This window comes from Cheilinus undulatus, linkage group 1 (assembly GCF_018320785.1).
Source record: "Cheilinus undulatus linkage group 1, ASM1832078v1, whole genome shotgun sequence".
Lineage (NCBI taxonomy): Eukaryota > Metazoa > Chordata > Actinopteri > Labriformes > Labridae > Cheilinus > Cheilinus undulatus.
Window position 1 is genome coordinate 56,582,853 of NC_054865.1, and position 13,529 is coordinate 56,596,381.

General features: G+C 37.9%; 1 protein-coding gene across 2 annotated transcripts in view; it reads left to right on the forward strand.

Annotated features, from left to right (window-relative positions):
- The window catches only part of ttc17 (tetratricopeptide repeat domain 17), a 32,706-nt gene that overhangs the window by 2,865 nt on the left and 16,312 nt on the right, over positions 1-13,529 (forward strand). Inside the window, exons 5-14 of one of the 2 annotated variants that reach the window (XM_041791614.1) lie at positions 3,148-3,279; positions 3,659-3,768; positions 3,873-4,020; positions 6,557-6,696; positions 7,083-7,243; positions 8,952-9,064; positions 9,233-9,385; positions 10,980-11,095; positions 11,300-11,456; positions 11,632-11,703. In XM_041791614.1, coding sequence (XP_041647548.1) covers positions 3,148-3,279; positions 3,659-3,768; positions 3,873-4,020; positions 6,557-6,696; positions 7,083-7,243; positions 8,952-9,064; positions 9,233-9,385; positions 10,980-11,095; positions 11,300-11,456; positions 11,632-11,703 — 1,302 coding nt within the window. The remainder of the gene's footprint in view (positions 1-3,147; positions 3,280-3,658; positions 3,769-3,872; positions 4,021-6,556; positions 6,697-7,082; positions 7,244-8,951; positions 9,065-9,232; positions 9,386-10,979; positions 11,096-11,299; positions 11,457-11,631; positions 11,704-13,529) is intronic. The other variant, XM_041791623.1, reaches the window with a different exon arrangement.

Here is a 13,529-nt window from a genome sequence, read left to right on the forward strand (position 1 = left end):
ACAAAAACAGTTATGTTTGAATAGACTTCAGCAATACTCCTTATACCTGACTGGACTGTATTAAATGCTCTGTAGCTTTACAGAGCTTTTTGCTGGAAAAAGGTTCATTCACGTAAGAGCAGTTGCATACAGACAGTAAATAAGTTATGGGAAAAATATCAAAATAATCTTTAATGACATAGAGGGTTAATGCTAAGTGTTTTGATCTGCAGTAGAGAAACTATTTTGAAATCTCATCTTGCACAGGGTTTACTGAAACATCAACTACCCAACAGGACAAGCTAAACTTGCATTGATTACCAAGAATAAAATGTTTGCTGGCAAATTTTATAACAAGACTTTGGAGATATAATTGCTGTGCCTATAAAAGTATTCACAAACCCACGGATGTTTTACCCTTTTAATAGATTTTATAAATAAATCATGGTCAGTATAAGTTTGCTTTTCGAGGAAAAAAAAAACTGTTTAATGCCAAGGTGAAATCCAGTTTCTATTAAGTAATTATACGTATATTAACTGAATACAGACAGAGAAGTCCAAAACCATTTTAGACAAAATACAGTGAGAAGTAAACACAGAAGATGCTGTAGATGTCGATGAATAGAAACCCAGTGCTGTGGTTTTCTGATCATGAAGCTGGTTTTGATATAAACTGAGGAATCCTGCCTGGATTCTAACATGCCTGTTTTTGATTAAATTCAGAAAAGTTCTGCCAACTTTCCACTACAAAGTTGAAAACAGAAATAGTTTCTTGTGGGAGTTTTTTGGCTCTGTTCTGCCTAACTTTGGAACTAATTGTTTTTGTTGTTTTAGCTCTTTTTCTGTTTTTTTTCACAAGTATTGTTTCTGTCCCTTAAAGAAAATCGATACAAGAACAAGTCACAGCTGCATTTAGTGGTAACATATGGATATAATATCTTTTATAAACTCTCAAAATAGATAACATAAAATATTTTCTGGAAATTTTCCTAGGGTTCTGGCATGTATTTAGATTTTTTGAGCTTGTGTATTATCAATGTTTAAGCAGCAGTTTGATTCCATGCATTAAAAAACAACTGTTGACCAATACAAGCTTGACAGCAACACATCTGGCAAAGTTGAAGCCATCAGCCTGAACATATAAATCTGGTTGTGAGATTTTCCAGTGTTAAATGCTGCTACGTGTCTCTAATTTTGCCATCTCAGTCTGCTGATCCCCTGTTTATCCTGTCACTATAATTTTGACTCCTTTTGCCTCCATCTGTTGAGAAAACCAATATCTCTTCAAACAGTTAAAGAAAGTAATAGTGAAAGTAACCCTAATACCACAGTCAGATTCTTATAGTAAACTGTGCGTCGTGGAGCAATCATTGAAGCACAAGTTGAAACAACATCTGTAAACATCAGCAGGATAAGAACCTGTTGAGCAGAGACAGCATGGCAGCTGACTGACTGCACTTTGTAGGCAGAATATACAGCTGAGAGAGAAAATGGTGTTATTTCCATTTTTTATAATCTTTTATCTCAGTTTATGACTTTTTTTTTTTAATATTACAACATTAATACAAAGACTTGTTTTTAAGGCTCCTGCAGAGAAGGGTTATAGTTTTATAGCTATAATAGTTTTGGGTTTTTCACTTATTTCTATTTTTATTTCGTTTTCACTTTCTGTGTTCGATTTCAGTTTAATTTTTATTAGTTTTGACTGCTGGTTTGTTAGTTTAGGTTAGTTTAGTTTAGTTTGCAAAAATGCTTCATTTTAGTTTAGTTTTTATTAGTTTTACTGTTAGTTTTAGTTTTTACGGATGGATGCCGGGGGTGAGTGAGCATATTGCATCTTTAAAAACATATTCAAACAGGCTACTCTTCACTTATCAATTTATTTACTTAATGATGATGTTTGAATACAGCTCCAGACATAAAACTACCACTGTATGAAGTCTTAACCAATCAGATCAGGCCATTTTATACTCCCCAGACTTGGGTGTCCTTGCCACTCAGTATGGTTGTGTCAAAGACTAAAACTAGGGATATTTTGCCTCTATTTTTATTTTATTTTATTTTGTTTAGTTTTGTACGTGCACTATACAGTTTCAGTTAATTTTCATTTTTTTTGTAAAGCTTAGTTTTGATTTAGTTTTTGTTAAATAAATGATTTTTTTAATTTTAGTTTTAGTTGTTTAGTTAGTTATGGTTAACCATAATAATCTTGCTGCAGAACCTTAAAGCTAAAATATTATTAAAAAGGTACTTTTAATTTGAGATCAACAAATAGTAAAGTCCGTATTTTTACCTGTGAGAGGCCTTATATTCTAGAAGGCACTTTGCTTGAAATTTGTAGTTTCTTAACATCCACAGTGTTTAGTCAGCATTATGTTTTTTGTGTGAATTTGCTCTTTCATTTGAAAATTGTCAGATTTTACAACATCAATCAAAAAACATGGATAGCAGAGAGATAATGGGATGAAAAATGGAGAATGCAAGTTCAAGGAAATTTTCATCTGAGATGAAAAATGCATGGAATCATTATCGGGCAACTTCATATTACTGAATTTCAGACAAATGGGAATCAAAGCCGGTGAGTCACACAAAATCTGAAAAGCACCAGTGTACCAAGGTGCAGAATTGGTTTTACTTTTTCTTTGTGAAAAGTGAAATGTAGTTTGACAAGTGTGCAGAAACCCTGTGTTTACTATATGACCCTTTTTAATTCCCTGTGGAGAAATGCAAGTTCACTTTACTGTGTCTGTACTGTGGATCTCAAGAACAACTTGATGTAAGTCTGTACTGAAGCTGAAAAGCATTGTTTCTTATCAGGCTGTAGGGTAAAGATTAAAGGGCAGTGGTAGTTTTATGACGAGGCAGATAAAGTGGCTCTTTATGGTCAGAGTAGAAGCCTGGATCATTCTGCCACATTTCATTCACTCTTTCCTTTTTTGTCTCACCACATTTAACAAGGATAACCAGCATGTAATATTTGCTTGTAGAGTTACAGTAACATTTACCCTGTTTACTCTGAGGGTTGGTGTGCTTTGCTTTCTCTGGCACACATGTAACACAGCTGAGATAATGCCCACTATGTCAACAATAGAAGTGTGTTATTTATGTTTGAATGAGTCTTTAAGCTTTAATATCTAGTGAGTGACTCCTTGCTGCTGTCTCTTCCAGGGTGTGCAGGAGAGGGCCAACCTGACCTCCCCACTGCTTTCTAAGGAGGATCCCATTTTTAGTTCATTGTCTCATAAACTGGGCCGCAGTGTTGATGAAGTGGGCCATCGTATCCATCAAGGGTTACTAAGGGTAAGCTCTGCCTTTTTAAGAATATTGTTTCCATGTAGATGTTCTACAGGAGCATGTGTTAGAAAAACATTCTTTTGTTGGAATGGAAAATGCAAGCCCGCCAAAACAATTTTGCACATCTAAATGTGTTAATATCTCTCATCCTCTCTTGTTAGCATCTGTGTAGTTTTGAAGAAGGGTTAATAAGACCAGTATTTTGAAGTAGTCTTCATTATAAGTCCCAGCCTAAACAAATTCAGAGTATCAGAAGGACAGCCTTATTAGAGGTGTATGAAAAATAAAGTAACTCCAGTTTGGAGAAACCTACAGAAGCTTACAAGTTGTCCTTCAGTTCTTTGGAATTTTAAATGTGTGTGCATATTCATTATTGTATTCCCAGAACTCATCGTCCTGGGTGCTCTACAATATGGCGTCATTTTACTGGCGGATGAAGAATGAGCCTCAGAGGGCAGTGGACTGTGTGGTGCGCGCTCTGCATTTCTCCCCAAGGTACTGTCATGCCGATCTGAGAGCAATACCAGACTGTTTATTGGAAGAGACTGGTCACAGATGTTCCCATTCACACTCTGTGTCTGTTTGTATTGTACATGTAGGCAGCACAAGGATGTCGCCCTGGTCAACATGGCCAACATCCTGCACCGCGCCCACTTCTCAGCAGATGCTGCTATTCTCGCCCACGCTGCCCTGGACCTTACCTCAGATCTGTTCACCAGCCACTACACTTTAGGCAACATTTACGCTGTAAGTTGAACAGAAGTTCTTTCACTGCACTACTTCTACATTAATATGAGATAAATGCAGTTATAAGAATAAGAGGAAAAAAGAAAGGCAAAAAAAGTAATAAGTTTAAAAAGGAAATAAGAAGACAGGATGGCATAAAAGCAAGTTTATAAAAAGAAGTTTCAGGAAGTGATAATTGCCTTAACTGAAATGGGTTTAATGCACATGAATAAAAGCTCACCAAACAAGCCTTTTTAGTCCACTTGTACTCTTTTAGCCAGTGAACTCTAATGTTATTTTTTATAAATATACCTTGTGCATGTGATCATGTCACAGTAGTCGGGAGTTGCTGCAGTTATAGCCAATGAGTGTGAAAAACTGCATTAGCAGGAAGTCAGCAATAAACAGATTTTATTCAGCTAAAATCTGCTGATGTTTTAGTCATTTATAGATGATGTTCACCATGGACAGATAAGGTCCTCTGCTAATATTTATAGAAATATTGGTATTTGTATTGTTAACGTCTTTCAGTTTACCAGCTAGCACATCAGATATGTATAACACAGCCTACATGCACTCTGTGAGTGATAAATAGAATCCAAATTCTATTCTGTTCATCTTCTTCATGTCTGTACCAATTTGTTTCATGAAAGTCAAGACCTTACAGTTCAATAAACCAATAAAAGTAAAAGGCAGATTATGGCAGCATGTAAGGACAGCAGATTATGTTTAATCTTGGAGATAAATCCTCGTAAAGTCCAATCAGCATGGACTGAAAGATATAAATAGTCCATTGGTTCCTAACCTGGGGTCTGGGACTACTTTGGAGAAGGGGGCAAGAAATTTAAGGGGAGCTGCTCAGACCTGGTTTGCATATAGCAAAAAAAAAAACACGGAAAGCACCTGTGAATAGTTCATATGACAGTCTTTTGGTAGGGACATTTGCACGACCGGCTGTTCTGTTTGGATTTAGACAATAAAAACGATTAAAATATATTAATTTTTGACAGCAATTATAACGTTTTTTTACGTGTGGGTCCAAGGAGCAACTAACTATACTTTTACTTGAGTTCAGTAGTCTTGAACTTCTTCCACCTCTGCAAATGGGTCTGTGACATACTGAGAAACAACTGGATGCCTGCACCCTGATAACAAAGTTTACATCTGTCAGTGATTTACACGTGTATATCTTTACAATACAATACAATAACTTTATTTATCCCCGAAGGGAAATTCATTTGTCTGGAGTCTCATCTGTTTATGGTAGAATTATATAGTCTTATTGCTGATGGTATGAAAGATCTTCTATATCTTTCTGTCCTGCAGCGAAGAGAGTAGTTCTAGTTAATAGTATTGATATTTTCTAAGTCCAAATGTCCCTTATTTAAACAGATTTTCGCCAAATACCCCATCTGAGTCATGCCTTTTCCTCACGGAGATGAAAAGGATATATTTCTGTTTCCTTTTGAAAGCATTTTCCATAAACACGTGATAAGCAAGGAACAAAATGCTTTAGTATATATGCTAAGCCTGTCAGTGGCACTGTAACACTGCCATGGAAATGCACCAAAAAGAGAGAACAAGATTACAGAGCATGCTCATAAAGCTTTTGCGCTGTAAACAGACACATGTAAGAACATCTGGAGTCTGCTGTTCTCTGTGGTGGTAAAGAGCATCAGATTTTGCTGTAAAAGCCACAATGAGCTCAGTAGCTTCTGTAGCACGAACACACCCCTGTAATCCGCCATTTTTGTTTTGGCTGGACCCGCCCATGCAACCATATGGTGTAAGGGCGAGAAAGATGCCCTTGGCTGTCCACACGGAGTAGAATGGTAAGCATTTACAGATTTGTTCACTCTGGGACCCAGTTTCACAAATGTAGCGTTTTCAGCCTCCAAAAATGCAGTTTCCATGTGGATGAAATGCCGATATGACAAAATAACTTTTGCGTATACTCCTGAATTCAACTTCGTGTGGACGGGGCCTAAGGAAGCATGGTCAGTTGTAAAAGTGACGTAGAGTAATGGCCTCCCTCTGTTCAGCTATCCTTTTCTCCCAATGCACAGCAGTTATTGGTGTTGATAAGCGGTACATTTCTAATTGAACCCTTGCCAAATAGCCCTGGTTTGCTCTTGTTATTTTTGTGCCCATTACAGATTTCAGGAAGTGAGGTGTGCCTAAAGTGGTAGCAAAGTTCTTGATAAGAACTTTTACTATCTCACAGCCTCTCAGTCAAGTTTCACGTTTCCCATAACACCTATTAGGCATACTTCAGCTATCATCAATATCTTATCTCACAAGCATTAAAATCCTACACCACCATGTCACATGGATGTTTTTTTCTCTATGTAATGGTGCATCACTTTACCACTTCAGACCTGCTAATAACAGGATTTTAACAGAGACTTAATAATAATAATAAACAAACTCTTTACTTTCATGTCTGTTTTTAGCCTGTTCTATATTTGGTACTGCTTGATTTCATCATGAAACAAATCAGTGTACTAGTATATCTATGTTTTCTTTGTTTTCTCTCCCATCTTCACTGTTTCACCAGATGCTTGGGGAATACAACCACTCAGTGCTGTGTTATGAGCAGGCACTGCAGGCCCAGCCAGGCTTCGAGCAGGCCCTGAGGAGGAAACATGCTGTGCTCTGTCAGCAGAAGCTGGAGCAGCGCCTAGAAGCCCAGCACAGGTAGGCAAGCACTTAAACTCACACATTCTTCAGGCTGTCTCGACAGGATTGCTGCATACTGTAAACAAGATCAAAATATTACAGGTATTAACCATGATGTTGAAACATTTACAAGCATATCCCATTGCATACAGCTATCAGGAGAAACTAGGATACTTGCATAGGCATGTAAGGAAATTTAAGACCATAATTCTATTTCCAAATCAAGTATTGTGTCTTTTGTTATCTTTTAAGCTTCAGTGGGATGCAAAGAAATTGAATGTTGTTTTTTTCTTGTATATTTATGCAGATAGTAAGTTTATTTATTTTATATTTTGTTGTAGGATTATTGTTGAGTTTCCCGCTGCAATAGTCCAGTGAGTCCCCTTCTAATTCTGCTATTGTAGATCCCTGCAGCGGACTCTGAATGAGCTAAAGGAGTACCAGAAGCAGCACGACCACTACCTCCGTCAGCAGGAGGCCCTGGACAAACACAAGCTGCTGCAAGAGGAGCAGATCCTGCGCAACATTATCCATGAGACCCAGATGGCCAAGGAAGCCCAGCTTGGTAAGATGGCATTTACAGAGAACTGAGAACAGTTCTAACAGATCTCGTGTGCCTTTTCTTTTTATGTTTGGTATTCGGCATGAACTTCAGTAGTACAAGAACATGTTTCATGTTGACTTGAAGATAGAGTCAAACAAACCTGCTAGCAAAGGTATTTGTATAATGTCTTAGAAGGGCAAAGCTTAAGCATTTGCTTCAAAGAACAGACATACCGCTTGTTTACGTGCATAGTAAAGTTGAGCTTTGGTTGTAGTTCAATTAGGATAGGATATTAGGAGGAAGGCAGGGGAAATCACTATTGATAGAAGTATATCAGACTCTGCATACTAGGTGGCAACATGGCCCGTTTTAGCAAGTTATTACTGGACTTACAACCAGTTAGCAAGTTGCTGACAAGTTAGCAAGGAGCTAACCAGCCTGTTTACCTTACCAATACCAACAGTATGTTGATCAGGAAAAACATGAACAGTTTTACATTCTTGCATTCCCTAGGCCTTCCTTTTCCTACAAATGAGATGCAAGCTACCCCTTTAACTCATGTTGGTGTCTGAAGGCAGAGGACAGTAGAAGTTCTGCTGTGCTTAGTGTTTATGCTGTTGGACTTCTGAGTCAAAACCCCGTATGGAGGCTGTTGTTCATGCAAGGTCCAGTGTTCTGTAGAACAACAAATTTTCTAATTCAGGTGTCTACAAGGTCTTACAAAGTATTACATTTGATAAATATGTAAATTATGTAAGACCATAAGTTCTTACATTTTTAAAAATGTATTCTGGGCCTTTTATGCCTTTATTTAGAGAGGAAGTAAATGGATAGAGTTAGAAACAGGGATGAGAGAGTAGGGGAAGGAGCCACAGGCTGGGCTTGAATGCAGACAACCCGTGCACATGTGGTGTGACCTAAACTCTATGCCATCTACGCCCCAAGGTTTTAAATTTTGAATCCATTTTCAGTTTTTCTATCAGTCTAAAGAGCGTTTCTACTTTTGTTTTTCTATTTAGATTGAATCCCAAGTGAAATTCTGGTGGAACTCCACTAATTCTGACATCAACCGCACACTTATTTGCATTCTGGCCTACTGAGCTATCAGTGCATCCGTAAAGCTTCACTGTGTCCCTAGCTCGCGAGTTGAATATGTGATGTGCGCATGCACATGATGAGTAAATGCAAGTTTCTTGAAAGTGGTTGGAGGAGAAGGTGTTGGAGATGAGGCTGAGGCAGATGCTTGTTAGCAGGATTCTGCAAATTAAAAGGAGCTACTGCCTGTAATACTAACACAGAGTCTGTTAATGCTAGCACTGCTAGCATTTCAAATAAGGCTTTATATTTTCATACCACACATTGTCACATTTGTATCTTACAATCTACAGAAAACATGCACACAACTGTGTCACCAGTGTAGCTGGTTAGAAATTGAAGATGCAATAGGATCTTAACGTATATTAAAAGAAGGTCTTAAAAAGTATAACATTTGATACAAGGTTTTCTGCATGTACCCTGTAACTGCATGTTAGCATCTTTACAGCAGTGGTGAGACATTTTGATCAGTCTGATTGTATCAACCAAGCTTATTATGAGTCCTAGGATAAGATGCACATTATTTTACGAAATTCAAGCCTTCATCTTCTTCACTAGTATTCACACTATATACATCTCTTGTTTTGACTGTGTGGAGTAGCACCTGAATATTTTGTGTCATTATGTGGTGTAGGAAATCATCAGATGTGTCGCCTGGGTCAGCAGCAGCGCAGCCTCTACTGTCCCTTTGACCTTCCTGTGCGCTATCATCGTGGGGATCTGTTTGAGCATGTTCACTATGTCCAAGTAAGTCTTTTCAGCTATTCCAGAGGGAAATTCATGTTTCTTTCCTAAATCCTAAAAGCCATGGAGGCAAGCATTTTTAAATTTGCTGTATCTTAAAAGAACCCTGTCTTTTCGCAGGGAATATTTATCAAATATCATAGTGTTATCTATTTCTCTCTTTGACCGTAGTTTGGTGAAGAAGTGTCTGTTGCATCAAGTGTCGCGCTTGTGTCGGAGCGCAACTCCAACCAAACAGCAGCCAGCCCCCAGCTTCATCCCTCTGTGTCTGGAGACCAGGACCCTGCTACTGCTCTGTGGGGCAGTCAGCAGGATCATACACAGGCAAGCCTGAGAATTATGTTAGATTTTTTTATTGTTTCTCAGAGTTGTAGTCAAGCTTGTTGAGTTAGCAAATGAGAAAAAGGAAAAATTATACCATTCTAAAGCTGATGGATACTCAGAAAAGTCTACAAACAAAGTTATGCTGCTGTGAAAGACTGAATTTTCTTAATTTATATGGTTGAATTAGATGAGAGCCAAATACTAGTGAAGAAACAAAAACCTTGGGCATGAACATATGTAGAATAATTTCTCATGGCAATCCCAGTTATAGCTAGGCAGTATGGGCCAAAAACATGTCTTATTTTTTCAGTTAAAGGGATACATGATGTGTATTTTATACTTTTTTATGTAAATAAATTATAAACAGTTCTCACCATAGCAGGACTTTTAATGTTGAAATGATTGATGTAAAAATCAAACAAAATTGAATCCTTAAGGGTACCATTGCATCAGTTGTTTTTAAGCAGCATATATTGCAGACAAACTGCACATTATCTCAGTTTCACAAAAAACAGGCAACATTTCCATATATTGAGGCTGTCAAAATTTGTTAGGAAAAACTAGAGAAACTTGAAAGAGATCTACAGGCATAGCTTTAACCATTTCATCCCTAGAGGCCCCATATCTGGGGCTAGCTCTCCTCTGACAAAAACCTTTAAAAGGCAGTCTCATAGTCCATCGTCTACACGTCTGCTAAAATCTGTAAAGAATCTTTACATTGGTGCCAAGCTTATTTAAGTTGACTTTGTAGTTTCAGAGAAATACTCAGTTGTATTTGGGTATGTCATTTTCAAGCTTTAACACTGAAAAGGGCCTGGGGATGAAAGGGTCAACCAGTGGGACTGGTGTGCTGAGTTGTCTGACTTGCCCATTCCACCCACTTTTCCAAATGTTGGCAACATATTTGCATAATCCAGACATTTGTGCAGGAATTTGCTGCATTTTGGGGCATTAGTTGATATTTTGAATCAATAAATTATCCAATATTTGTCTTTAAGTACAATTTTTCTTGCCCTGGTATTATAAAGTTATTGTTAAAATTTGATTTTTATGATTGATGTATTTATTCCCCATTTACGCTAAACTTTTAAGGTCAAAAACTACATTTTAACTGAGCGTTCAGCCTGGTATCTGTTTTTTTCCAAATCAGCAAAAGCAATATTTTCTTAGCCTGTATATAAATTGAACATATGTAAGTATGTCTTAAAACTCAATATATTGCCCAGCCCTAATCATAGCTATAAAAATCTTCTTGAGAGTGATTTGCTGCATCTTCTTGCCTGCCTGGATATTCTTGATAACTGATGAAAAAAACTGTCTAAACAGGATGACCTGCTGGCTTGATTATAGTGGGGTTAGTGTTAACTTTGAAGCTATTTTGAACTTCAATCTTTTTATTTATTTGTTTTAAATTTTGCAATCTTGTTATGCAAAAAAATGCTTTTCTGCTTTTGTCTGCTCTTCTGTGTCTCTCTTGTTTTGTTTAAACGACATTGTATTCTTTTTTATTGGCTAGGTAATTCACTATGGGAAGGAATCCATTCATGTTATAATTTTTCTGCATTAATGTGTTAATAATGTGTTTTGGCTGCAGGATATACAGAGGATGTTGTGGCCTCAGAGGACTGACTGTACACATGAATACCCAAGTGTTCCCCCTTCCCACCTGCTGCCAACCTTCTACCTTCCACTCGAAACTCAGGGCCTCAGGTTGGTTTTCGTTAAGTGTTATTATGTGGGGAAAGCCTCACTCCTCTCCTCTTGAGTTTCAAGTCCCTCAGAATGATCTTTAAGACTGCAGCATGCAAAAAGCAAAGAAAGAACAGATTAAGTTCGTGGGTCCAGATTTGCATATTAGAACTTTCCATTTACAAATGACTTGTGAGTGAAAGCTTTCTAATTGTTTACACACAGCCCTGTGGCAACTGTCCTCTACGGGAGCAGCAGCCCTCCTCAGACAGTAGCTGAGCCAAACTGTGGTCCCGTACCCCAACCATATTCAGCCCTCCTTCCTGCCTCACTAGACTGGCCTCTGGAAGAAAAGGAGCTGCCAGATCCCTTTGCCTTCCAGGTATCTCCCTCTGTTTGTTTAGATTTGTGTGTGATTTGAATAGAGAAATCCTGGACATAGACAGATGACATCTGCAGTGTGATTAAAGAACTACCCCGAGTTATTTTTGAAGTATTTTTCCTCTATGGAATTGTAATGAAGAATGGATGATCATTATAGTTATTCCATCTTACAGATACTGCAGTCACGCAGTGGAGGGTGGACACTGGAGAAGATCGGCTCCAGAATAGCTCAAGCTATAAAACAAGTAAGAATACATCTTATTCCTCTGACCTGACAAGCCAGTATGTATCTCACCACTACCCCATGTTATGTTTGAAATTTTACATCTGGTAAGAGTGACACTTTTGCACATTTCATTTTTCCTCCTTTAATCTCCTGATGACGATTCTATTCTTCAATAAGAGTCCTGTATGATGTGTTATCTCTGAGCTTTCTCATTTTACAAAAACATTATAATCAAAGTTCTTAAATCCCAGCATGCAACTTCTAACTTATGATGGTGTTTTCACACTTATAACGTGCAAGGTGTTGCACCAGGGAAGATAATTTAAAAAAAAGGTTTAACTTCAAACTTAAGATTTACACACCCCTGTTAAAATGCCACATTTTGTAGAGTAAAAAAATAGGCCAGTCATTGTCGAACCATTTCCCCATTTGATTTAACCTAAAACATACGCAGTTCAATTAAAAACAACCAAAATCTTTGGGAGGAATTAATTATAAATAATTAAACCTGGTTGCATAAATACACACACACTAATATTAATATTTTATTGAAGCATCTTGTTATGTTAGTGCAGTATTCAGTCTTGGGTAGGAGTTTATTAGCATAACCTATCTTGACTTGGCAGAATTTGTCCACTCTTCCTTCAAAAAATGCTCAAAGTCTGTCAGATTATGAGGACATATCTTCAGCACAGCCCCCTTTAGGTCACCCCACGGAGGGTTTCAGGTCTGAGCTCTGGCTAGGCCGTTCCGAAACTTTGATCTTCCTCTGGTAAAGCTGTTCTTTTTTACATTTGGATGGATGTGTTGGGTCATTGTAATGATGAAAGATTAAAAGCATCTACATCTGCAGCTTTCTATAAGATACCTGAAGTTTTGGTGCCATAGTATTTAAAACTGTTCCTAATTCCCTCCACTCTAACTAAAACTGCACCTTAACTACAATAAAATCAATATTTCTGTCAGATTAACATATTCTTGTAAAATTGTATGTCCTTTAACAGAACATTTAGCCTTTTGAGATCAGCCTCTATCACCTGTACTGCAGCCAGCCACAAGGGGCCAATTGAAATATTTTATCTACACATTTCTGGACCCCTCATGATGTCCATTACTGAGAAACTGTCATGATTGGCCAAAAACACATGGAGGAAACACATCTTTGTAGATTCTCAGAAAGGGAAATATTCTCGCTTGAAGTGACTTACGTGGAAAACTGTTGAGAAAAAGCACATTAAAAAACTATACTTGATTGCTTCTTGTTTGAGAAGTTGCTGGACTGAAGGTTTTATCTAAATTGTATTGAAAAAAAGTTAAACAATGGCATGCTGGGGTGCAAATGGCCTAGTGGTTACATCGTGCCTCATGTACAAGGATGGCCCAGGTTCAAGTCAGCGGCACCTATCCTGCATATCCCCCATCCCCCACCTCCACTCTCATTCTTGTTTCTGATTCCATCTACAGTCTTCCTCTATCAATAAGGGCATAAAAGCCCAAAAATATATCTTGCAACCTAAATTTTATCCCTCTCAAATTTTCCAAATGCAATAATCTTCCAACGGCCAGATAGGAAGCTGTGGTGGCCCTGATGTGGCCTGGGCTGCCAGTTGATGATCACTGCTGTTGTGTATCCTTTTGAAAGGTGGGAAAGCTCAGAGGATGACAGGAAGCTGAGTGTTTTACTAACTGTTTGGTGATGAAAGTTTTTTCTTTGGTAGATTGTATCCCTCAGGAACATATGATGACTTTCTTGTGGTTTTGTTTCCTTGAGCAGTCATAATTTCTGCCATCCAACAATAAAGAACAGTTAAACTGCCTCATGTTATTAATGATAACATGCCACCC